Genomic DNA, 27188 nt, shown 5'->3' with positions numbered 1-27188 from the left:
GGTTACAGGGCGATGCCCCAGGTCGAGCAGACACTAGCGAGCTATCTGTCTCCCGGCCTGGCATCGTCCCTGAAGGCTCCGTCCTTACCCACCAGGCCACTAAAGATCACGTCTGGTCTGATGGGTAAGGCATATGCGGCAGCAGGTCAGGCTGGTGGTTGCCTACACACCATGTCTGTGCTCCAGGCATACCAGGCCGACCTGCTGAAGGAGTTTAGTGACGGTGAGGAAGTGAGCGTCACAGAGATGCGCAGGACCGCAGACCTGGCGCTCCGCGCCACCAAGGAGACCGCCCGTGCCATTGGGCGGTCTATGGCAGCCTTGGTGGCCGCGGAGAGGCATCTCTGGTTGACCCTGTCCGACATGAAGGAGAAGGACAGGGTCACGCTCCTGGACGCCCCCCTGCAGCCCTTTGGCCTCTTTGGTGACTCTGTGGACACTGTTGTCAGCAGACACCAGGAGGCCCGCAGGCAGGCAGCGGCGTTCCAGCGGTTTCTTCCTCGCCGCACTTACTCCTCTGGGGCTGCTGGACGGGAGCAGCCCCAGCCGCAAGCTAGCTCCTCGCGCCGGGATGCACAGAAAAGGAGTGTTGCTACCCGCACCCCTCCGGCTAGACCTAGAGGGCGGGCTCAGCAACACTCCAAGCCGGGGTCCTCTAAGACTAGGCCGGACCTGAGGGTCGTCCTACAGTCTAAGAGGGCCTCGGCTAAACGGCCCTGATGGTCGTGGCCCAGGGCCAATGAGGGCAGCCCCTCTCGAAGACTTAGGTGCTTCACCGCCTCTGAGGAGTACGGTGACCACCTCTCTTCGGGGCCCTCAGGAGATTCGTCAGCTAACCCTGCCGGTGTTACAGGGCGCGGCAGTCTCCCGCGAACATCATTCTCTGGTCCTTCCGCCCGGAAACGTAGCGGAACCAGAGAGTTCGCCACCCCCACGGGGGTCTCTAGAGCGCTCACTTCAGGTGCATCCTGCCAGTTCGCCGCTACAGGTCACCAAGTTAGCTCCTCTAATAAATCCAGAGACTAGTCTCGAGAGGCTGGTTCCCTTAGTAGAATTTCTGGCAGCGTGGAAACTACTGCCAAATATTTCTATGTGGGTCCTGCGTACTGTAGAGAAAGGTTATTGCATTCAATTCGGCGCCAAGCCGCCGCCTTTCAGCGGGGTATTTCCTACTCTGGTAGGCCCCGAGCAGGCTCTGGTATTGGAACAGGAAGTGAATACTCTCCTGAGGAAGGAGGCCATCGAGGTGGTCCCTCCTCAACACAGAGAATCCGGGTTCTACAGCCGGTACTTCATTGTTCCCAAGAAGGATGGGGGCCTGCGGCCCATTTTAGATCTCAGACAGCTAAACCTCTCAGTAAGAAAACTGAAGTTCAAAATGTTGACTGTCAGACAGGTCGTGTCTCAAATCAGGTCCGAGGACTGGTTTGTCACGATAGATCTGAAAGACGCATACTTTCACGTCTCCATCCTTCCTCAACACCGGAAGTTTCTCAGGTTCGCTTTCAGGGGCAAAGCTTACCAATACAGAGTTCTTCCGTTCGGCCTAGCGCTCTCTCCCCGAACTTTCACGAAGTGTGTGGATGCTGCTCTGGCTCCTCTGCGACTCCAGGGCATCCGCATACTCAACTACATAGACGACTGGCTCATCCTAGCCAGTTCAGAACAGTTGGCGGCTCAACATCGAGATGTTGTTCTTGCTCACATGGAAAAGCTGGGGTTGAGACTCAACGCCAAGAAAAGTGTGCTGTCTCCATTACAGAGAACCACTTATCTAGGTGTAATCTGGGATTCGACCACGATGCAGGCACGATTGTCACCTGCTCGGATCGAGTCGATCCTTACTGCAGCAAATGCGGTCAAGCTAGGCCTGCTACTCACTGTCAAACAGTTCCAAGTACTGTTAGGTCTTATGGCAGCTGCATCCAACGTGATACCTCTTGGACTGCTGCACATGAGACCACTGCAGTGGTGGCTCAAAACCAAAGGGTTTTCCCCGAGGGGGAACCCATTCCGCAAGATCAAGGTCACGCGGCGCTGCCTACGTGCCTTAGTCATGTGGAAAAAGCCCTGGTTCCTATTACAAGGACCAGCGCTGGGAGCTCCTTGCCGCCGCGTCACGCTAGCGACAGATGCATCCCTCACCGGGTGGGGGAGCGGTCATGAGTGGCCGCTCCGCCCAAGGCCTATGGAACGACCGGCATCACTCTTGGCACATAAATTGCCTAGAAATGCTGGCAGTGTTCCTGGCTCTGAAGCATTTCCTTCCAGACCTGAGAAACCGTCACGTGCTGGTCCGCACAGACAACACGGCGGTGGTCTACTATATAAACCACCAGGGAGGTCTGCGTTCACGCCCCTTATACAAGCTGGCGTGCCAGATCATCCTGTGGTCACAAGGGAAGCTTCTCTCATTGAGAGCAGTTCACATTCCTGGACGTCTCAATGTGGGAGCAGACGTCCTGTCGAGGCAGGGGCTGAGGCCCGGGGAATGGATGCTTCACCCTCAGGTGGTGAAGCAGATATGGAGAGTCTTTGGTCAAGCCCAGGTGGACCTCTTTGCGACTCAGGAGACATCGCAATGTCCCCTTTGGTACTCTCTAGTTCCTCCAGCTCCTCTCGGACTGGATGCCATGGTACAGACGTGGCCGAGGCTTCGTCTGTACGCTTTTCCCCCGATCGCTCTGCTCCCGGGAGTTCTGGAAAGAGTGCGCCGGTACGGAGTACGGCTGCTGCTAGTAGCCCCGTACTGGCCGGCCCGAGTATGGTTCTCGGATATAATCGCCCTCCTCGACGGCTCTCCATGGGAGATTCCTGTCAGGAGCGACCTTCTTTCTCAGGCTGGGGGCGCAATATGCCACCCCCACCCAGAGAAGTGGAAGTTATGGGTGTGGCCCCTGAGGGGGCACAACTCATAGAAGCTGGTCTCTCAACCGAGGTTGTTGAGACCATCCTTCAATCCAGAGCTCCCTCTACGAGGAAACTTTATGGCCTAAAGTGGAACCTGTTTGCGTCATGGTGTCATGAACGCCGCTTAGACCCAGTCCACTGCCCGGTTGGTACAGTGCTGGAGTTCCTGCAAACTCGTTTGTCCGCTGGGTTAGCTCACTCCACCTTGAAGGTGTACGTGGCGGCTATATCGGCTTACCACGCCCTTCATGGCGGCCTTTCAGTGGGCAAGAACCCCCTGGTCTCACGTTTCCTCCGCGGTGCACTCAGGCTGAGGCCTCGTGCAAGACCGAAAGTCCCTACTTGGGACTTAGCTGTGGTGTTGGAGGCGCTGTGTAAGCCTCCCTTCGAGCCTCTGGAGGAGGCCTCCGATCGGATGCTTACCCTAAAGACAGCATTGCTGCTGGCGCTAACGTCTCTCAAGAGAGTCGGGGACCTGCAGGCCCTTTCAGTGGCCCCTTCTTACATTGACTTTGCCCCAGGGTTGGCCAAAGCATTCCTTTACCCACGAGCTGGGTACGTACCCAAGGTCCCATCAGCGACACCACAGCCAATAACGCTCCAAGCGTTTTACCCTCCTCCATTCGTGGAGCACGACCAGAGGAAGTATAATTTAATGTGTCCAGTAAGAGCACTGGACACTTATGTCCACAGAGCTGCCCTGTGGCGTAAATCAGAGCAACTTTTGGTCTGTTACGGCCCCCCTAAGAGGGGGTGCCCGGCTTCCAAGCCTACTATCAGTAAGTGGATCATTGATGCCATCTCTACTGCCTACGAGTCCTCTGGTCTCCCATCCCCGATGGGAGTCAAGGCTCACTCAACTAGAGGCATTGCAGCCTCTAAAGCTCTGATGGCAGGTGTCCCGATCCAGGACATCTGCAGTGCGGCGGGTTGGTCCTCACCTCTAACGTTCGTCAGGTTCTACGAACTAGACCTCAGAGTCACTCCTGGCTCAGTCGTCCTTCAGCCCTAGCATTGCTAGGCCTAGAGGTGCTTAGGCGCTTTCCTCTACGGAGGAAAAGGATTTCTACCCTCTCGACCTGGCAGTCCTCCAGGCGAGAGGTGTGATATCCTGCCTCGCGTGCCCGAGGGCCGAGGCCTGTGTTCCTCTTGTCTGGTGGTTGATCACAGACAGAGATGTTTTCTAGTGTCCTGGCGGTCCACCAGGCACTTTTTGTGTCCCTCTTGTTCTGGCCGTAGCGCAGACAAAGGTCTACCACTTCTCCTCGTGTGCCCGAGGGCCGAGGAGCCTTTTTCCCCCTGCACTGGTCTTGTGACAGGCAGCGGTTGAGAACCCTAGCCTCGTGTGCCTGAGGGCCGAGGCTCATTTATCCCTCTTGTCTGGTGGTGGATCACAGACAGAGATGTATTCCAGTGTCCTGGCACGTTCACCAGGCACTTCTTGTGTCCCTCTTGTTCTGGCCGTAGCGCAGACAAAGGACTACCATTTCTCCTCGTGTGCCCAAGGGCCGAGGAGCCTTTCTCCCCCTGCACTGGTCTTGTGACAGGCAGCGGTTGAGAACCCTAGCCTCGTGTGCCTGAGGGCCGAGGCTCATTTATCCCTCTTGTCTGGTGGTGGATCACAGACAGAGATGTATTCCAGTGTCCTGGCACGTTCACCAGGCACTTCTTGTGTCCCTCTTGTTCTGGCCGTAGCGCAGACAAAGGACTACCATTTCTCCTCGTGTGCCTGAGGGCCGAGGCTCATTTATCCCTCTTGTCTGGTGGTTGATCACAGACAGAGATGCATTATCACTCGCGTCCTGGCAAGATCACCAGGCGGAGTTTCCTTAGTGTCTCATCAGGTAAGTATTCCAGACACTGGATTATGCTAACCTCGTGTGCCCGAGGGCCGAGGTACATTCTCTCCCTCTTGTCTGGTGGGCTCCACAGACAGAGATGTATTATCACTCATGTCCTGGCAAGTTTCCCAGGCTGAAGTGTACCAAGACACAACTTTTCCACCCTTGGCCTAGCAGACAAAAACTGGGCAGGGCCTTGGAAATTATGGGGGCGTTGATACCTCGTTCCCCAAAGTGTCTCAGGACGCAGTGTAGAGTTCCCGGAAGGGAACGTCTCAGGTTACGTATGTAACCCTGGTTCCCTGAGGGAACGAGACACTGCGTCTCGGACCATAATTCCCGCATCCCTGCTGCGCTCGCTTCATTCCTATAAGCCGACGCCAGCTTCAAACGCACGTGCTTATATACTTCCTGGTCGATGACGTCACCGCGCCTGTGACGTCACTCCCGTTTCTCATTGGACGTTGGACATGACTCAGAGTGCGGCCCGCCAATGGCGTTCCCCAAAGTGTCTCAGGACGCAGTGTCTCGTTCCCTCAGGGAACCAGGGTTACATACGTAACCTGAGACGTTCTAAGTTGTTTAGAACGCAAGTTTATTTTGAATAAAGAGCAACTTTTGGCGTTCGCTCTACATACGTCATCCGGTATAATTGAAACGATTGGCTATGAGCTACGCACAGGCGCATTTGATAGACATTCGTATCGCCCAATAAAAGGCTCTGGGCATTCGTAAACCACGCCTCAAATACGAGAAAATGAACATGTGGTTCCCAGACCACGAATCATGACGAAGTCATAACGTGGTCTGGTGATAGCCAGGCTAGATTTGGTTATCATTCGGCAGCAATCGCTCAGCGGGGGTCGCTATTTTGCAAGATAAATTTACAGGGCAAATATTAAACTACGAAAAAGATGATTGCGGTAGATGGATATTACTTGTGTGAAATAAGGATAACGAACAATTTGTACTAGTAATTGTTATGCCACCAATAACAAATTGAACAATGATAGGCCTATACTTTTTTCAAATATTGAATCCAGGATTCAGCATTTCATTTCCCAATATCCTTCAGCCAAAGTTATTTGGGGAGGAGATTTCAATACTGTGTTTAATGAAACTATTGATAGATGGCCTCCTAAAATTAGACCGAGCCCTTCTAGTGGATTGAATAATGTATGTTTAAGATTGGGTCTTACTGATGTGTGGCGTTGTAAAAATCCAGATAGGGAAGAATATACATGGAGTAATAAGGACTCATCTCTTCATTCTCGTATTGACTATTGGTTAGTGTCTAATGATTTAACTAATAATGTGACTTCTGTATTGATAGAACCTTGCATAATGACAGATCATAAAGGAATATTTATAAAAATTAATGTGGTACAAGATAAATCAGTCAAAAAACATATTTGACAGTTGAGAACGGTCCAATCACATGAGGACAAAATATATAAAAACAAGATTGATTGGCTAAGATCTAAAGTGGGAGGGTCTGGGGCGCTGTGCTCTGCGCCCCGAGGACAATCTGAAACAAGCCAATCAGAGCTCAGCCTCAGCCTCAAGTCACATTTTCAAATATTTACAGACCTAATAGACACCCATATGGCCGGCGTCCCGCATACACAAACAAACGAAAAACAGTTTAGATTTTTTTAGATTTTTAACAGGCGCTAACATAACTAACAGTCGAATAGTATGTCAAAATAATGCAATTTCTTAATTATTTTGCAATATGTATTAAACTTATTTTTAACAAATTAATAGTCTTCTTCCTTGGCTAACTTGAGGGGGGGTGGCGCCCCAGCGCCCCTTATGGACCAGCCGCCACAGTGTTTAAAACACTCACCGTGTCTATCAGTATTCAGTAGGCTTCCTATACAGCAGACTGAATTTTCGAGAAGCCCCTGTCTGCAGCCTGCAGATCAAGGCGGGGCTGAATCTGGGGCGGGGCTGCACGTGTCGCCCCGCCCACATGCCTTCTCATTGGTTGTAGGTAAATGAATAATGTCGATATAACGTTACTCCCACAACTCATCTCATTGGTGGCAAAGTAATGACGTTGAATACATTATGAAGTTAAGGGAAATGAAATAGCAGATAAAATAGCAAAGGAAGTTACTAAAAATAATCAATGGATTTTACAGTTATTATTAGAGGAACAAAAATTATTATTAAAAATAAATTAAAGAAACAATGGCAACAACAATGGGAAGAAAATAGGAAAGGATGATGGTTTCATAAGATTCAAAGGAGAGTGGGAGAAATATGTACAGAGAGGAATAGGCGAGAAGAGACAATAATATCAAGGCTTCGGTTTGGACACACGGGATTAAATGAAACATTACTGAAAATAGGTAAACATGGCACAGGGAAATTTGAATATTGCCGGCATAAAGAAAGAGTGGAACACCTCATATTAGAAATAGGAATATTATAAAAATAATATTAGGAAATATTATTGTGATGAAAGTGTCCTGTCAAAAACGAAATGAAAGTGACCTGTCAAAAACGACTTATATTTTCCAAGATGGCGCCAGGGGTTGTGTCGGCTTGCCGTCGCTTCGTATATTTGTTTGTTTCTTTGTTTGTTTTAATTTTATGTTTTATAAATCGTCTGGAGTGCTCGCGTCTGATTTATGACCGTTCTACACTGTTAAGTCTCCAATGCGGACTTGTGTGGATTTGATTTGAATATGAAATGGTTTACTGAACCGCCACGCTCAATTCTGACGCCGTTGAAAATGTGCTACGGTTCTGGCTGTGGATGCTGGAAGAAGAGACGCCGTAAGAGAAGAGAAAAACGGGCTGGAGTGTTAGTGAAGTTTAGGAAGCTGAGGATTCTACAAAATGGAACTAGATCAGCGGTGGAATCATGGCCATCGTCTTTGGTACCTGTTTTTCCAATCTCAACGACACCATTGCATGGATTTACGTGGAGAGGGAAAAAGCATGGAGGAGTGGTTCCCTCAAATCTTCGCCCCGTGAGACGAGCGGGGTCAACGAAGCTAAGTGTGGATTATTTTAATCAGTCCGCTAAGTCAACTATAGTGCATTTGGCATTGATAAACGCTCGCTCAGTTGTTAATAAAACTTTTATTCTGAATGACTACTATGGTACGCATGGATTAGACTGTCTTTTTATTACTGAAACCTGGTTAAAGGAGGCTGATACGGGTCCTCTTGCTGAACTTTTACCAGCAGGATGTAATTTTTTAAGTACTTCGAGGATGACTGGACGGGGTGGAGGTTTGGCTGTTATTTTTAACAATATGCTTAAGTGCAAGCTGCTGCCGGTTAATAGTATTAAGAGTTTTGAAGTTCAATTAATGATGGTTGATATGCCCTCTCCTGTACTTATTGCCTTGGTGTATAGGCCTCCTGGCTATAATAAGCACTTTCTTGATGAGTTTTTTGAGTTTTTATCTGTGGTGGTACCATCTGCAGACAGGATTCTGATCATGGGTGATTTTAATATACATGTTTGTTGTCCTCGTAAACCTATGACCAAAGAATTTTTGAATTTGGTTGACTCTTTTAATTTATCCCAATGTGTCTCTGGACCCACACATAATCATGGACATACTCTTGACTTGGTGTTTTCCTTAGGGGTTTCGATTGATAACATTTGTGTTGAAGAGTCTGCCATTTCAGATCATATGCCCATAAGGTTTGATTTGACTTCTGTGACATATGTATTGCACTATCAGTCTCCTCTTCGGTCCCGTGTTATCACGGCCTCTACACCTAGTTTGTTCTCATCTGTTTTTAGTACTACTGAGTTATTTTACTCTAGTATGACTACAGGATTACCTGCTATAGGACCAAATGAACTGTTGAATTCATTTAATCATGTTTGTATGGAGATATTGGACAATGTTGCTCCTTTTAAAATGAGAAGTAGAAAGATTAAAAAGCACCCATGGTTAAATGATGTTACTCGCAACTTAAGGAGACTTTGTCGGCGTGCTGAGCGTAAGTGGCTGAGGGATAAGCTACAAGTATCTTATGATAATTTTAGAGACTCTTTGTCACAATATCAAAATGCTGTTAAAGTAGCCCGATCTTCTTACTTTTCGCAAATTATATCTTACAATGTAAATAATCCAAGGGTATTGTTTACTACCATTGATAAGGTGTTGAGTCCTTTGATTAATATTTTTCCAAACCCATCCAAAGATTTGTGTGAGAGCTTTTTAAATTATTTTATTAATAAGGTTGATAATATACGTTCTAGCATATTATTAGTAGGGAATGCTGTAGTTACTTCAGTGAATCCTTTGCATTGTCTGAACAAATTTGAATTGATTTCCATTGCACACCTGAAGAATACTATTATGCATCTAAGGCCAACTACCTCATTTTATGACATTCTTCCTTCACGATTGTGTAAAGAGGTAGTTGATATCGTTGGTCCCTTTATTTTATCGATTATTAATAGTAGCCTATTTTATGGCATTGTACCATCAGAGTTTAAACATGCTGTTATTGAACCAGTTTTAAAGAAAACAAATCTGGACTCACAAGATTTAAAAAATTTCAGACCCATTTCTAAATTACCTTTTATGAGTAAGGTCTTAGAGAAAGTTGTCCATAATCAGCTCATTGACTTTTTAACTGAAAATTGTATAATGGATACTTTTCAGTCTGGATTCAGAGTTAAACATAGTAGTGAAACAGCATTATTAAAAGTTACTAATGATATATTGCTGAGTATTGATTCAGGGAAAGGGGTTGCCTTAATGCTGTTAGATTTAAGTGCAGCCTTTGACACAATAGACCATGTTATCCTATTGGACCGCCTTAGAGATTATATAGGAATAGATGGTGTTGCCCTTCAGTGGTTTTCTTCTTACTTTCAGGACAGGACATGTGCTGTAAACATTGGAAATTGTGTTTCTGAGCCAGTGACTGTATCCTGGGGTGTTCCACAAGGATCAATTCTCGGTCCAACTTTGTTTTCATTATATATGTTGCCTTTGGGGGAGATTCTTAGGAAACATAATGTAAATTATCATTTGTATGCGGATGATCTACAACTGTACCTTCCCATTGAATTTGATGACTGTACACCTGTTGTTAGCTTTTCAAACTGTTTGACTGAGGTGAAAGGATGGTTGTCGAAAAATTTTTTGCAATTAAATGAGGATAAGACAGAGTTTATTGTATTTGGGAACCGATTCTCTGAGAATGTTCTGGCTGAGAGCTGTGGGTTATTGTCAGTCAACATGCATGACTTTGTGAAAAACTTAGGAGTGATTTTTGATTCTAATATGTGTTTTGATCGTCAGGTAAACAGTGTTGTGAAAGCCTCCTTCTTTCAGTTGAGGAAGTTATCGGAATTGAAACCTATCCTTTCAACAAAGGATTTGGAAACTGTTATACATGCCTTCATTTCTACAAGACTGGACTATTGCAATGCTCTATATTTAGGTCTGAGTGATTCATTGGTTACCCGTCTTCAGTATGTGCAGAATGCTGCTGCCAGGTTCTTGACTGGTACTAGAAGATGGGATCATATTACACCTGTCTTGATTTCTCTCCATTGGTTGCCTGTAAATTACAGAATTCAATTCAAGGTGTTGATGTTGGTATATAAAGCATTGCATAATCAGGCTCCTGGATATATTCAGGACTTGTTGCCTCCTTATCAATCTCAACGCTGTCTGCGCTCTTCTCAGAATCAACTTCTATCTGTACCACGGTCTCGCTTAAGGCGGAGTGGTGACCGTGCTTTTTCAGTAGCTGCTCCCAAACTTTGGAATGCATTGCCGCTATTTATAAAGGCTTCGTCAACTATGGACACTTTTAAAAAGAACTTAAAGACTTATTTTTTTCATCAGGCTTTTGGTGTCTGAATGGGTCTGGTAATGTGAGTGAGCTCGCTGTACGATTTATATTTTTGTAATGACTGCACTGGTTTGTTTGTTGTATGTTGTTTTATAGTTTTTAATTATTGTTGTGCAGCACTTTGGTCCATTTTTATGGTTTTGAAAGTGCTTTATAAATAAACCTTGAGTTGAGTTGAGTTGAGTTGAGAAATATGAATCAGAAAGAAGACAATTGACTTTGGAGCGTAATATGGAATTACCCAATATAACCAAAAGATGGCAGCACAGGATTATTTATTATGCAGCTGCCTTTTAAACTCCCTAAATTTTTCAAGACGTCTTGCTTTTCGATTTATTATAAAATTACTAGTATAATAAATTGTAGTACTTTTACCGTCCTTAAGTATATATTATAGGAAGTGCAGAAAATCATTAAGCTCAGACACAAACAGCCTATAAGGGTAAATTATTTATAGTTCACTACAAATACATTAAATAATTATGGTATAATAATTAAATAATGCACTCAATGTGAATCGATAGGAATATTAAATATTTTATAAAATTTTATAAAATATAATTTTTAAGTTTTATCTTGAACTCTAAAATCTATTGATCTATTAACCATACTTGTTCCAGCTGTAGTTTTGTTACTCTAAATTTAGTCTGAATCATTTAAGCTCTTTTTTGCCATCTTGTCAGATGTTTGGTCCAGTTATTACTGTCAATCATAGCAATGAATCGCGCATATTTAGCCGAATTAGGCTACTCTATTTTTTTTAAACTGGCATCTGTCATTCTTGAAACGGTATACATAGACGTTTGGTCCTCTTAGACAAACAACACTTTTCTTCGATTGTGAATGGATTATGTAGAGAAAACGAACAAAGTACGCTCATATTATGACACAGTACAGTTGACCAGAAATGCCTTAGCTGGCTTGACTAAAAAAGGAAGTAATCTGATATGGTAAATTAATAGCGAAATTAGAAGAAATTAAAATATGTTTCAATTTAGTAGATATACTTCAGGAAGGGTCAACAGATGGTTATAGGGTGTTATTTCAATTTCTTAGAGAAATTAATGTATTTGAGCACAGAGGACCCAGTGTCACGTGAAAAGGAGGAGGTCTGGGTCCAAATGCAGGGGAGAGACTTAAACAAACTTATATTTAAGACTTAAATATAACAAAACACAAATAAACATAAACCAAAAGGCCAACACGGCACACCAAAACACAAACAAGGCAAGATCAGGAACATAAACTTCAGGAACAAGAATCACGAAAAACAAACCAAACAGAAGACAATGCAGCCAGAAAGAGCAGTGAGAAATGAGAGTTCTTATAGACCAGATAATAGTGAGCAGGTGTGAGTGTAATCAGTGCTAATGACAAGACAGGAGTGTACAATTAGGGAAAGTGCAGTGCAGGGAAGGGAAAACAGCGACCTCAGGTGGCTGAGGGATCATGACAGTACCCCCTCCCCACGGAACGGCTTCCAGACGTTCCACAAGTTTGGAGGGAGGAGGAACGGGGGAAGGCGAATCAGGGGGAGGGATGGCGGGCCAGGCCCGTGCAGCGCAGTCGCCGCAGCGTCAGAAACAGAAAGCGCGGTCGCCGCAGCGTCAGGAACAGAGAGCTCGGTCACCGCCGCGTCCGGAACAGAGAGAGCGGTCACCGCCGCGTCCGGAACAGAGAGCGCGGTCACCGCCGCGTCAGGAACAGAGAGCACGGTCACCGCCGCGTCCGGAACAGAGAGAGCGGTCACCGCCGCGTCCGGAACAGAGAGAGCGGTCACCGCCGCGTCCGGAACAGAGAGAGCGGTCACCGCCGCGTCCGGAACAGAGAGAGCGGTCACCGCCGCGTCCGGAACAGAGAGAGCCGTCACCGCCGCGCCCGGAACAGAGAGAGCGGTCACCGCCGCGTCAGGAACAGAGAGAGCGATCACCGCCGCGTCCGGAACAGAGAGAGCGGTCACCGCCGCGTCCGGAACAGAGAGAGCGGTCACCGCCGCGTCCGGAACAGAGAGAGCGGTCACCGCCGCGTCCGGAACAGAGAGATCGGTCACCGCCGCGTCCGGAACAGAGAGAGCCGTCACCACCGCGCCCGGAACAGAGAGAGCGGTCACCGCCGCGTCAGGAACAGAGAGAGCGATCACCGCCGCGTCCGGAACAGAGAGAGCGGTCACCGCCGCGTCCGGAACAGAGAGAGCGGTCACCGCCGCGTCCGGAACAGAGAGAGCGGTCACCGCCGCGCCCGGAACAGAGAGAGCGGTCACCGCCGCGTCAGGAACAGAGAGCACGGTCACCGCCGCGTCCAGAACAGAGAGCGCGGTCACCGCCGCGTCAGGAACAGGAATAGCGATCGCCGCCGCTTCGGGGACCGAGATAGTGGACGCTGCCACCTTCCCGCGAAACAGCGTCTCTATCCCCGCCGCAAAGCAGGGGCGCTTCCGCGCAGCCTCGGCGCTACGGGCATCCATCGCCGCCAGGCAGGCGTAGATGCATTCAAAACGAGCGGCCGCGCCGCCTCGAAGGACATCCCTGCCGTCTCGGGAACAGAACGGGGGGACGCCGCCTCCTTGAAAAAAAATTCCTCCCCGCTGGACCCATTTTTGCTGACTGCATTCTCTCACGGTAAACAGGAAGTCTGGGTCCAAAATGCAGGGGAAGATATATTTAATTAAGTGAACACAAATAAACAGAACAAAACAAAACCAAAAGGCCAACACGGCACACCAAAACACAAACAAGGCAAGATCAGGAACATAAACTTCAGGAACAAGAATCACGAAAAACAAACCACACAGAAGACAATGCAGCCAGAAAGAGCAGTGAGAAATGAGAGTTCTTATAGACCAGATAATAGTGAGCAGGTGTGAGTGTAATCAGACAGGAGTGTACAATTAGGGAAGTGCAGTGCAGGGAAGGGAAAACAGCGACCTCAGGTGGCTGAGGGAAACCCCACAGCCCAGATCATGACACCCAGACTGCTGTTTCGCATGTCACTAAGATCGGGAGTAAGAATCAGAAATAACTGTGAACATTATTATCTTAAATAAATAACAGTGAAATTAATTTATGTGTCGTCATAATTCATTCATGTGTCATAAATGTTTGTATTTATAAACAACTCTGATGTTTAACAACACTTTTCTATTTATTAATTTAATAACATAAGGATAGTGGACACTCTTGCTGATAATTTTCCACATTTATGTATCTTATTAACAATTAAGACAATAATAAAAAAAGATGTAAATAAACACCACTGGTTAACATTGCATAACATGCTTGTAAATGTATGTAAACTTTGGACCACAAACCAGTCATAAGCGTACGTTTTAATTGAGATTTGTACACATCTGAAAGCTGAATAAATAAGCAAAGGATTCAGCGTTTATATTAAACGTATAATTCATAAGTATAGTTTCCAACTGCATTTGGCGTCAATCCATTTCACTAACCAATGAGATGAGTTGTGGGAGGGATGTTGAGTCGACGTCATTAATTTACCTACTACCAATGAGAAGGCATGTGGGCGGGGCGACACGTGCAGCCCCACCCCAGATTCAGCCCCGCCTCGATCTGCAGGCTGGTGCACTTGGAATTTTCCCGCTTAGGTTGCTGGGGCGATTGGTATGAACCATTATAGGGGTGGTCACAGGTTAATTTTATAATTATATTAATTTACTATTTTTGCTATGAGTAATATAAGATACAGATCAGTGCGAACTATTTACCACTATTTAAAAGGAAGACCCCCCCCCCCTACATCTTGTGTTTATGTCCTTCAGGGGGGATAAAGCATTAATTAGGGGGGTCAGTTTTATTTGTTCATTTATTGGTGCTGAGTTCACAAAATTAACAGAATTTATGGTTTGATTAGCATGTGCTCACTACATTTCAGTAAAAGGTGCCATATTTAAGTGTTGAATGAGGGATTGACAGTCTAAGTTCCACTAGTGAAATGCTGACCAAAACTCAACATTGATTCAATAATTTTTATTTCAACAGAAAAGCATTGAATTATCAACAATGAGTCCGTTTACATGGACCCTCTTAATGCGAGTATAATGAGATTTTGGCAATATTGCGATTAAACGTTTCCTCATGTAAACGCAATACTTCGATTATAATAATGCGATTAAGCTCATAATCGCAGCAAGCATAATCATATTAAAATATGTGGCGCACGCCGATTTGAATCAAAATATACAGGCATGTAACCACCTTAATCGCAGTATTGGCGCTTTGACCAGAGTGCGCATGTGCTCGTGACTTACACGAATGCAGTCCCACGCACCTGCAGACAGGGACGGCGCTACACAGGGGCTAAAATAGCCCCCAAGCAGCTGAGATAGAAGAGTCCGGTCCAGTGCTGTTGGCACATATCTGTCACAGTAATCTGCCACACGCGTCATGTGAACTCAGTTTCCTGCATTAGGCTACATTTAATCCATTACATCAGTAAAATTGAGATGTGGTTTTCGTTCAATGTTTAAGTTTATACTACAGGGCCGTTGAATGCTTGAATCTGATTGGCTGATGAACGTTCTAGAGGTGTGCATTATATTCAGGGATACGCACGGCGAACGTAGTTCCAGGCAGCTTTAGACCGCAGTGCATGTCTATATCACTTCGCCACACGATTTCAGTTATTTCAAAGGTCCTTACAGCCCAAAACAGCAAAATAACTAAAACCCACAATAACACTGGCCAAGCTAATAAATACAGTAAACATCAGGATAAAAACGACAGATTATTTCCATGTTATTTTCCACATTATATTACGTTTTATCATGTACGGAAAGCACAAACTCTTTTTCTCTCGCCCTCTCTCACTCACCTCACAGACGCACACACATAACGTTACAGTTTGCACTTGCGTTAGCATTCGCGCTAATGTTGTTAGCGCTGCTCTGACGATAACAACTTAACAACGACATGACAGCTCCCAAACGCGAGGAGACAACGGCGTGGTCTGGAAGAAAACAAAAATGAACTTAAAGTTTAACTGTTAGTAGAGACGATGCTGCCAGTCACCCTTGAGAGACACAGACGTGAGAGAGGTAAAGTCATACACTTAACGTTAGTTTCTCTCCCTCACTCTTTCCGTCTGTCTGCTTGTCTGTCGGTCTGTCTAAACTTCATTATTAACGGCATTATTTTGCTATTAACAGCCCAAGCGTCGTTACTAGTTCTAAAATGACGTTTTGGAACTAGCAACGAAGCTGTTGAATGAGCTGCGAAATTAATCCTAAGAAATTAATCCTACTCACAATAGCGTTTTAAGGATAAAAACGGGACGAATGTCTTGAAATATATCATTTGATCGATGTCTTGAGTTGTGGTAACTGTAGTATTTAAGCGGAATAATTGACTTTAGACATGACATTGACATGGAGGCACCAGCGCGATCACTTGCATTGCAAACATCTTAAAATACGCAGACTTTTTTGCTTGTAAAGGTAAGAGTACACATTATTCGTAACTGTAAAGTGTCTTCATTTGTGTGCACTCACAAACAATATCAACAAAATGTTGTGCTTTTACTATAAAGAAAACAAAGAGAATGGGCTTTCTTGGTCAGGAACAGGAGATTCACATGAACCGACACTCTAGCCAATATAGCCTACTTGCTTTAGAGACAAGATAAATATAATGCCTTGAATTACTACTTTAAAACGAGATCATTTGAATCGAAAACAAAAACTCTTTTATTATGCAATCTGTAAGATGTAAATAGGGATTAATTACATAATAATTTATAATTTAGCTCAAAGGGAATCGAATATGATTCAATAGGGAATTTGAACAGAATCGCTGTTTTACGGCTGTTCCAGAGTCGACCCGCGATTCTTTCACAAGCCTTGTAACAGAAACTCTGCAATGATATTACTATCCAGAATATAGTGAAAACACTATATATTAGCACAGTAGCAAAATCAGCAGTTTAAGGCAATAACTTGTAAGCACAAAACACAAGATACTTATCTTTTCTAATAAAAATATGATTTTAATGGATAAACCTAACACATACAAACTAAACTAACATAAACACACGCATTCACACAGGTTGCAGAAAGAGAAAGTGAGGAAAGAATGAGTTTAAAGGAATGAAAATATGAAGTCCCAAGTTATAGCAATATGTGCAATTGCTTAGACCTGAACAACCATCAATCACTTAATTAACCCTCGTATTGAGTCTCTCAAAGAGGTTATTAAACTTTATCAAATGCACCAGTTCAGTTAGAACCTGGAAGTTACTTGCGTTGCCTTTGTCTGTGAAGGGAATTCCTTCCGTCGCTCGTTCCAGAAAGGGTTTTCCCGAGGTTGCTGATTGGTTGGTGGTCGGTCAATGTGATGTCTTCTTGGGCGTTGGCTGGATATGAGAGTTGTGCGTGCGCTGTTAAAGTTCAGGTCCGCGAAGACGTTTAAGTCGGTCGCGGCTCGCACAAACTTAACTAGACACGAAACTCTCAACGGAAAGAAATAAAAGAATTAAAGTAATAGACAGAAGTGTAATGATCTCCTCATGTTTCCTTTAGATGAGGAGGCTGGCATGCAGGCCAGGCCGCGTCGAGACGCGGCGGCGCGAAGCACGTGAAGAGCGTTGTAAGGAGTAAGAAGAGTTGCAAGAGAGCGATTTGAGGAGGGTACTGAGTTTTAAACTCAGCTTTTGGACACATCCCACATGGTGTCTTGACCAATTAACATTGTCCTAACTTCAGGGGACTGTCGATTGCTCCTCCCAACCATAAATCACAATGTCATGTGATCAGTCCCTTGAGTCCCAACTTTCCTGTTCTTGGCAAAGTTAAATTTGGACATGATTTCGATAACAAGACTAAAATACATTTTACAAAGAATTGAATAATAGAAACATTTCAAGAATCTAATTTCAAACTCAGGCATATCAAACACCAGTATAAACCATTAAACTACTCAATAGTTATCAAAAAGGACATACACAATAAGTGATTAAAACATAATAGGCAAATGTATGGGTTACATATATGAATAGGAAATTATGCATAGAAATGATGAGTTGCTCATGAGTCCCTTTTAGCATAATTTTGGGTGCATATATATATATATATATATATATATTAGGGCTGTCCCCGACTATGAATTTTCATAGTCGAATCTGAATTTTCGAATCTTTCTATAGTCGACCGATAGTCGAATCATCTAGGCTTATGTGCGTGTGTGAATGGGTTGGGAGGGGCACGACACTATAGTCAGCAGGAGGGTAAAACTATTTTTATTTTATTTTATAAGCGACCAAAACTGCCTGCCAACTGACAGACAAACTTATTTAGGTTTAAATAAAAACACAGAACGCGTCTTTTAGTTCTAAAAACGCGAGGCGCACAGCACTGCCTTTTTTGGTGACTTTTAATGAAAGAGCAGTGTGCTGCGGTTTTTTTATGTTGCTAAGCAACGACCAAAACAGCTGTCCTGTCAGTCAATTCAAAGGATTATAGCGCGAGCGCTCTAACTTAGTTTTTTGCTGTTAAGTAAACTGTCATATTAGCAGAAACCCTAAATAATACAGCTCCGGGTTACCCACGATAGACACCAAAGGTTTCTCCTCCATTTCTTGCAGTCTCCGTACTTTTTAAGCAACGGTAAACTTTCGCCATCACAACAGAAGACCCGCATCTCCATTCATTCGATTGGACAATGGAAAAGAACGCGAATGACGTTGGGTGTTTTCCGCTCAGAGTTGATATTTTTTTTTTCAACTTCAGGCGCTCAGAGCGCTCCTGCAAAACGCGAGGCGCAACAGCCGGGGGCGCATAAACAGGGCACAGAACGCTCACTGCCAACAGAAAACCATTCAAAAGAGGCGCCTCCAACTGCAAAAACGCGTCAAGATGGTCCTCATCTCGTCATGCATCAGAGAAAGTGAAAATTAAATTTGTCACAGGGGTGGTTGGAATTATTCACAAACACGTTAAAAATATTTACTGAACGCTTCTTTCTTTTCACTTTTTTTTTACTGCATTATCATAATCAAAGGCTGTATATAACTTAATATAACCGTACAAAACCAGTAGTTCTGTGTGCAATTAGACATTGAGCACCCCCATATTGGCAAAATGGTATGATGCTCGTTTCACCCGCGAAGATTCGACTGTGAGATCGGTGGTCGAATCAGGCTCCGCATATCGATGCATCGAATCTTCGACTATTCGGGGACAGCCCTAATATATATATATATATCAAGAGGCAGTTTTCTGGGCCGTATTGGGAATGCGAGGGTCTGTTCTCTAAGCAGGAAGGTCGAAAGGTTAGGGAAGGAATCTCAGTGTGTGGATAGGGGGAACAAACCAAGCACAGTCTCTACTAGTGATTTTCCTCATGTGATGTTCAAGATGTGCATCTCTTTGACAATTAATCTTGGTTACTTGCTCCAAATTTGGGATTATCAACAAGGGTCCATTTGTGTTAATGTTGCAAGTTCCTATTTAGTTAGGTTTGCTTCCGGCTGGCGGTCTGGCGCCAGGCTATCGAACGTCAGATTTATGATGGGGCCTCTTGTGGAATTTGTGGAGTTTGAGGCTGTAGAAGTGCTTTTACTTCGAATCGACTCTCCTAAATCGTCTGATTCGTGCTGAAATCCTACAAATCCGTAACGATACATTTCTCTCTAAAGGCGCGTCCAATGTGTAAATGGCCAAAAATCTCCTTATTTCATCTCTACACATTAATGGTAATTACTTTTACCGGTGCTTTGTGGCAATCTTTAGCATTTTATGTGCGCTTGATCGTGGATTTGCGGAACTCTTGAAAATACTGCTGCCCGTCCGGCTCGGGTTCAAATGCAGGGCTCTGGTCACTTGTATTAAGTTTGTGTCTATTTTAATGAATAAGCCTGAGGACACACTCAGGAAATGGAGTTTATGTTGTCAACATTGCGCGACATGAACATAATGCAATTCATTGACGGACAATAGGAATTAATAGGAATAATGGTAATTCCATGTAAACCGGAGTGAAGAGTTTTGCTCTTGACATGTAAACATCATAATGCGATTAAGTCCTTACTCTGATTATTGCAAATAATCGCATTATTCGTGTGCATGTAAACGTAGTCATTGATCCAATATTATTTAGCATTGATTTTTCAACCTCAACCAAAAGGATGATTCTGATGGAATTTCCACATTAAATCAATGTCACCTTGCTATTTAGTTTAGATTTTTTAAATTAGTTTTATTTTAATATAGTTTTCAAATTTAAATAAAATTGAGTTTTGTTTTTATTAGTTTCATTAATTTGAAATAGAATTTTGCTTAGTTTAGTTTCTATTTAGTTTTTATATAGTTTCAGTTTTAGTTTTTTTAGAAATCACAATTTCCTAGCAATTCTAAACTAAGCAAAATAATGTGAGGCAAAATATCAATTGCTGCAGTCTATTTAAATGTGTTTAATTCATTTGAATGAATTATTAATTAGTTAATACATAATATTTTTATTTAAAATAGAATACATTTAATACACCAATTTTTTATATTAAATTTATGAAAAAGTGCTTTGAATGAATAAATTACTTGCTCACAAAAACATTACTGAATGAATCTGTGTTTTTGAATCAATCTTTCTATTCAATGACAAATCCATTTTTTAACAGTTAGTTGTTTCCACCAAGCGGCAAAACAATGCAATCGACACAAACGTTATTTGAAGCGCCAATTACTTTGAAAAGATGACATGCTCTATTTTGATCTGTACCACAGACATCAGTGTTTATATCCAAACTATGAATTTTAATCAGACTATAATATGAATGACTGGGTATTTGAAAAGATCTGTTTTTACCTAAACATGAAGACTGCTCTCTCTGTGTCAGCGGCAGTGCAAATACAGACTTGAATGTTCCTGTAAGACTTTTTCAAAGGTTTAATAGACATGGGGAATCGTTGTCATTTGGAAATGACATTGCGTGTGTGTTTGAATCTCTATCCTTTAACAAATAATCAGCTCTAGTATATTGGTTTGATCGCTTGTGTTACATTTAAAAAACAACAACAACAACAACAACAAAAAAAAACATTGCTTAGAGCTGATGCAGTAGCCTAGAGTTAATGCAGCTGCTGTTCAGGTCGCAGTCTCAATTTTTCCGCCATTGGGTGAGAACGCAATGATTACGAAAACGAGTATTTATTTTTGATAATTATTATTTTATTTCAGCTTTTCAATAAAGGTTGTTAGTTTCATTTCGTTCTAGTTTTTCATTTAATTTAGATTTAATTTTATTTCAGTTTACAAAAATGTTTTCTGAGCAATAGTTTTTGTCTTAGTTTTCGTTTCTGAAAATATCCTTGCTCCATGCTCTGGACACTACGCTGACAGACACAGCAAACCTTCTTGCCACAGCTCACATTGATGTGCATCCTGGATGAGCTGCACTATCTGAGCCACTTGTGTGGGTTGTCGACTCCGTCTCATGCTACCTCTAGAGTGAAAGCACCGTCAGCATTCGAAATTGACCAAAACATCAGCCAGAAAGCATAGGAACTGAGGAGTGGTCTGTGGTCACCACCTACAGAACCACTAATTAACTGGGGGTGTCTTGCTAATTGCCTATCATTTCCACCTGTTGTCTATTTCATTTGCACAACAGCATGTGGAATTGATTGTCAATCAGTGTTGCTTCCTAAGTGGGCAGTTTGATTTCACAAAAGTGTGATTGACTTGGAGTTACATTGTGTTGTTTAAGTGTTCTCTTTGTTTTTTTTGAGCAGTTGGTCACGCAGTTTTGTGTTTTAATTTCGATCTTGTTACTTAACGTTCTATATGTACATGGCATAAATGCAATTATAAAACGGTTAGTTCCATTCCTCAATTCTGATTGGTCAGCAGCTGTGTCGTATTCATGATACGCACTGCTATGACCGCTTCACTCAACGGTTTTGTGTATCATTGAACCCCCTTAGCAACCACCCTTAGCAACGTAAACAAAGCTTTAGCAGTTAGGGACTACTTTTTACAGCGGAAGGCAGTTAATGATTTTACTTTATGAAAAGGTACAACCTAATATATATATATATATATATATATATATATATATATATATATATATATATATATTAATATATATTTTTGATATTAATATTTTTATTGTGTGTCGCTTCGCGTCGTGCCTAACAACGCCCTTCAGCTGTGATTTATTCACGATACAGCACGGCCTCTCGTACCTTATTGCTTAATTATATAGTTAAAACTTTATTGACATAATTGTCAGGCATTAACCAAATATAGCCTTAACTAGTTATTAAAATAATACTAGCCTAATAATAACTAGATAAAAAAGTTTCTCAAGACAAACTTTAAGTTGGCTTGAGAAAGCCAAAAAGTTTAACAAGTTTAAAAAGGTTTAACGAAGTTTAAAGAAGTTTAAAAGTATAAAAAGTTTAAAAGCAAGTTGCTAGTATGTTTCTAACATGTTTGTAGCATGATTAGCATGTTTTTTGCATGACTAGCAAGTCACTAGCATGTTTTTTGCATGACTAGCAAGTCACTAACATGATTTTAGCATGACTAACAAGTCACTAGCATGTTTTAGCATGACTAGCAAGTTACTAGCATGTTTTAGCATGACTAGCAAGTTACTAGCATGTTTTTCAGCATGACTAGCAAGTCACTAGCATGTTTTAGCATGATTAACAAGTTACTAGCATGTTTTAGCATGACTAGCAAGTCACTAGCATGTTTTAGCATGATTAACAAGTTACTAGCATGATTCTAGCATGAATATTAAATCACTAGCATGATTTTTGCATGACTAGCAAGTTACTAGCATGATTAGTAAGTTGCTAGCATGATTCTAGCATGATTAGCATATTGTTAACATGATTAAGATAGATAGATAGATAGATAGATAGATAGATAGATAGATAGATAGATAGATAGATAGATAGATATTGATAGATGAATAACATGTTTGTAGCATGTTTAGCATGTTGCTAGCATGACAAACGTGTCACTGGAATGTTGCTAACATGACTAGCATGTCATTAGCATGTTGTTAGGCATGATTAGCAAGTTGTTAGCATGACTAGCATGTCATTAGCATGTTGTTAGCATGGCTAACATGTCACTAGCATGTTATTAACATGACTTGCATGTCACTAGCATGATGTTAGCATGACTAACAAGTCACTAGCATGTTTTAGCATGATTAACAAGTTATTAGCGTGTTCTAGCATGACTAGCATTTAACTAGCATGTTTTTTATCATGACTAGCAAGTTACTAGCGTTATTGTAGCATGATTAGTAAGTTGCTAGCCTGATTCTAGCATGATTTATTGTTAGCATGATTTAGATAGATAGATATTGATAGATGAATAACATGTTTGTAGCATGATTAGCATGTTGCTAGCATGACAAACGTGTCACTGGCATGTTGCTAGCATGAATAGCATGTCATTAGCATGTTGTTAGGCATGATTAGCAAGTTGTTATCATGACTAGCATGTCACTAGTATGTTTTTAACATGATTAACAAGTTACTAGCATACAATCAAAACTGTCAAAACTTTATTGACATCATTGTCGTTTACAGTGTTTGCCAAATATAGCAAATACTAGAATATAGGGCCTACAGAAGCGATACACAATAAATATAAACATAAGTCACTTATAATTAGGCTATTATTATTAAGTTGGCTTGTTGCTAGCAACATGCTAGTAACTTGTTAATCATGCTAAAATCACGCTAGCAACTAGCTAATATATAATGTATACTTGCTAGGTTGTTCTGTGTGGTTGCTAGGCAGCTATTTCATCATTATATTTATTATTATTATTATTATTATTATTATGAGATGAATGTCTCTGTGTGTGTTTTCTAGTGTGGATCATGGAGGAGAGTTCAGGATCACATCAGGGCTCCACAAATGTAAGTCCACAAACAGACTCACAGTTTTCTTGTTTGTTGTTTAGTTGTAAATGTGTCTCTTGTAATGTGTGTCTTGTGTTCAGATGCCTGTGATCTCACACTGGATACAAACACAGCAAACAAACACCTCACTCTGTCTGACGACAACAGAAAGGTGACACGAGTGAATGAGCCACAGTCATATCCTGATCATCCAGACAGATTTGATTCTTATCCTCAGGTTCTGTGTGTTGAGAGTCTGACTGGACGCTGTTACTGGGAGACTGAATGGAGTGGAGATGATGTTCATATATCAGTGTCTTATAAAGAAATCAAGAGGAAAGAATGGAGTAATGACAGTGTGTTTGGATATAATGTGAACTCCTGGAGTCTGAACTGCTATAATCACAGATTCTCTGTCTGTCACAATAGTAAGCGCACTGATATATCTGCTGCTCCAGGCTCCTGTAAGAGAGTAGGAGTGTTTCTGGACGAGTCGAACGGCACTCTGTCCTTCTACAGCGTCTCTGACAAACACAAACTCACACACTTACACACATTCACACACACATTCACTCACACACTACACGCTGGATTTAGACTTTATGATTACAACTGTTCAGTGTCTCTGTGTGACATTAAACACAACTGAATAACACACATCTCTGTAACACACACACATTACACAAATCACACACTAATACACACTAATACTAGTGTTTGTGGAAATGTTGAGATATTATTATTATTATTATTATTATTATTATTATTATTACTGTGAGATGTTTGAAAGCAACATTCAAAAGCACTGCTAGAAACAAGTGTCTGTGAAACTGAACATTAATCATTAAAAACATTTGCTTTGAATCTCTTCATTTTTGAGTCACAGATACTTTCTCAGTCAAAACTGACAGAAGACCAAACATTTAACATCTTCCTTCAAGAAAATCAATGTTATATATTTAGTTTAATAATATATTTTGATTATTTAGCATTTTGAGGATATTTTATGATAGTATTAAATTTTTATTCAGGTTTAATGAGCTATTTTTCCATTAAAATTAATTAAACTGAGCCTCTTAATTTTTTCGGGTCACACTTGCTGCTTGAAATCAATTTTTTTTTTTTTTTTTGAAAATTAATTTTATATATTATTGTTTAATAATATATTTTGATTATTATTTAGCATTTTGAGGATATTTTATGATAGTATTACATTTTTATTCAAGTTTAATGAGCTATTTTTCCATTAAAATTAACTAAACTGAGCCTCTTAATTTTTTCGGGTCACACTTGCTGCTTGAAATCTAACTTTTTTGGGGGGAAATTAATTTTATATATTATTGTTTAATAATATATTTTGATTATTATTTAGCATTTTGAGGATATTTTATGATAGTATAAAATTTTTATTCAGGTTTAATGAGCTATTTTTCCATTAAAATTAATTAAACTGAGCCTCTTTATTTTTCGGGTCACACTTGCTGCTTGAAATCTAACCTTTTTTTTTAGGAAAATTAATGTAATATATTTTGGATTAATAATATATTTTGATTATTATTTAACATTTTGAGGATATTTTATGATAGTATTAAATTTTTTATTCAAGTTTAATGAGCTATTTTTCCATTAAAATTAATTAAACTGAGCCTCTTAATTTTTTCGGGTCACACTTGCTGCTTGAAATCTAACTTTTTTGGGGGAAAATTAATTTTATATATTATTGTTTAATAATATATTTTGATGATTATTTAGCATTTTGAGGATATTTTATGATAGTATTAAATTTTTATTCAGGTTTAATGAGCTATTTTTCCATTAAAATTAATTAAATTGAGCCTCTTAATTTTTCGGGTCACACTTGCTGCTTGAAATCTAACTTTTTTTTTGGAAAATAAATTTTATATATTATTATTTAATAATATATTTTGATTATTATTTAGCATTTTAAGGATATTTTATGATATTATTAAATTTTTATGAAAAAATTAAGAACTATTTTCCATTAAAATTAATTAAACTGAGCCCCTTTATTTTTCGGGTCACACTTGCTGCTTGAAATCTAACTTTTTTTTTTTTTTTTTTTTGGAAAATTAATTTTATATATTATTGTTTAATAATATATTTTGATTATTATTTAACATTTTGAGGATATTTTATAATAGTATTTCAGTTTTATGAAAAATTTAAGAGCTATTTTCCATTAAAATTAATTAAACTGAGCCTCTTTATTTTTCGGGTCACACTTGCTGCTTGAAATCTAACCTTTTTTTTTAGGAAAATTAATGTGATATATTTTTGATTAATAATATATTTTGATTATTATTTAACATTTTGAGGATATTTTATGATAGTATTAAATTTATTCAAGTTTAATGAGCTATTTTTCCATTAAAATTAATTAAACTGAGCCTCTTAACTTTTTCGGGTCACACTTGCTGCTTGAAATCAATTTTTTTTTTTTTTTTGAAAATAAATTTTATATATTATTGTTTAATAATATATTTTGATTATTATTTAGCATTTTGAGGATATTTTATGATAGTATTAAATTTTTATTCAGGTTTAATGAGCTATTTTTCCATTAAAATTAATTAAATTGAGCCTCTTAATTTTTCGGGTCACACTTGCTGCTTGAAATCTAACCTTTTTTTTAGGAAAATTAATGTAATATATTTTTGATTAATAATATATTTTGATTATTATTTAACATTTTGAGGATATTTTATGATAGTATTAAATTTTTATTCAAGTTTAATGAGCTATTTTTCCATTAAAATTAACTAAACTGAGCCTCTTTATTTTTTCGGGTCACACTTGCTGCTTGAAATCTAACTTTTTTGGGGGAAAATAAATTTTATATATTATTGTTTAATAATATATTTTGATTATTATTTAGCATTTTAAGGATATTTTATGATATTATTAAATTTTTATGAAAAAATTAAGAACTATTTTCCATTAAAATTAATTAAACTGAGCCCCTTTATTTTTCGGGTCACACTTGCTGCTTGAAATCTAACTTTTTTTTTTTTTTTTTTTGGAAAATTAATTTTATATATTATTGTTTAATAATATATTTTGATTATTATTTAACATTTTGAGGATATTTTATAATAGTATTTCAGTTTTATGAAAAATTTAAGAGCTATTTTCCATTAAAATTAATTAAACTGAGCCTCTTTATTTTTCGGGTCACACTTGCTGCTTGAAATCTAACCTTTTTTTTTAGGAAAATTAATGTGATATATTTTTGATTAATAATATATTTTGATTATTATTTAACATTTTGAGGATATTTTATGATAGTATTAAATTTATTCAAGTTTAATGAGCTATTTTTCCATTAAAATTAATTAAACTGAGCCTCTTAACTTTTTCGGGTCACACTTGCTGCTTGAAATCAATTTTTTTTTTTTTTTTTTGAAAATAAATTTTATATATTATTGTTTAATAATATATTTTGATTATTATTTAGCATTTTGAGGATATTTTATGATAGTATTAAATTTTTATTCAGGTTTAATGAGCTATTTTTCCATTAAAATTAATTAAATTGAGCCTCTTAATTTTTCGGGTCACACTTGCTGCTTGAAATCTAACCTTTTTTTTAGGAAAATTAATGTAATATATTTTTGATTAATAATATATTTTGATTATTATTTAACATTTTGAGGATATTTTATGATAGTATTAAATTTTTATTCAAGTTT

The 27188-nt window shown here is 40.4% G+C and overlaps 1 protein-coding gene across 2 annotated transcripts in view; it reads left to right on the top strand.

The window, feature by feature from the left end:
* Positions 1–27188, top strand: part of LOC141337844 (protein NLRC3-like) — a 204283-nt gene that overhangs the window by 57929 nt on the left and 119166 nt on the right. Inside the window, exons 7-8 of one of the 2 annotated variants that reach the window (XM_073843431.1) lie at positions 23450–23496; positions 23580–24350. The exons of the other annotated variant lie outside the window; for it this stretch is intronic. Of the exons in view, the coding sequence (XP_073699532.1) occupies positions 23450–23496; positions 23580–24127 (595 nt within the window). The 3' untranslated portion in view covers positions 24128–24350. Of the gene's footprint in view, positions 1–23449; positions 23497–23579; positions 24351–27188 lie in introns of those variants that run through there. 2 annotated transcript variants of the gene reach the window in all.

Source organism: Garra rufa, chromosome 1, assembly GCF_049309525.1.
Source record: "Garra rufa chromosome 1, GarRuf1.0, whole genome shotgun sequence".
In the NCBI taxonomy this organism is placed as follows: Eukaryota; Metazoa; Chordata; class Actinopteri; order Cypriniformes; family Cyprinidae; genus Garra; species Garra rufa.
The sequence above is the reverse complement of the archived record's forward strand: the minus strand, read 5'-3'. Positions and strand labels throughout refer to the sequence as shown.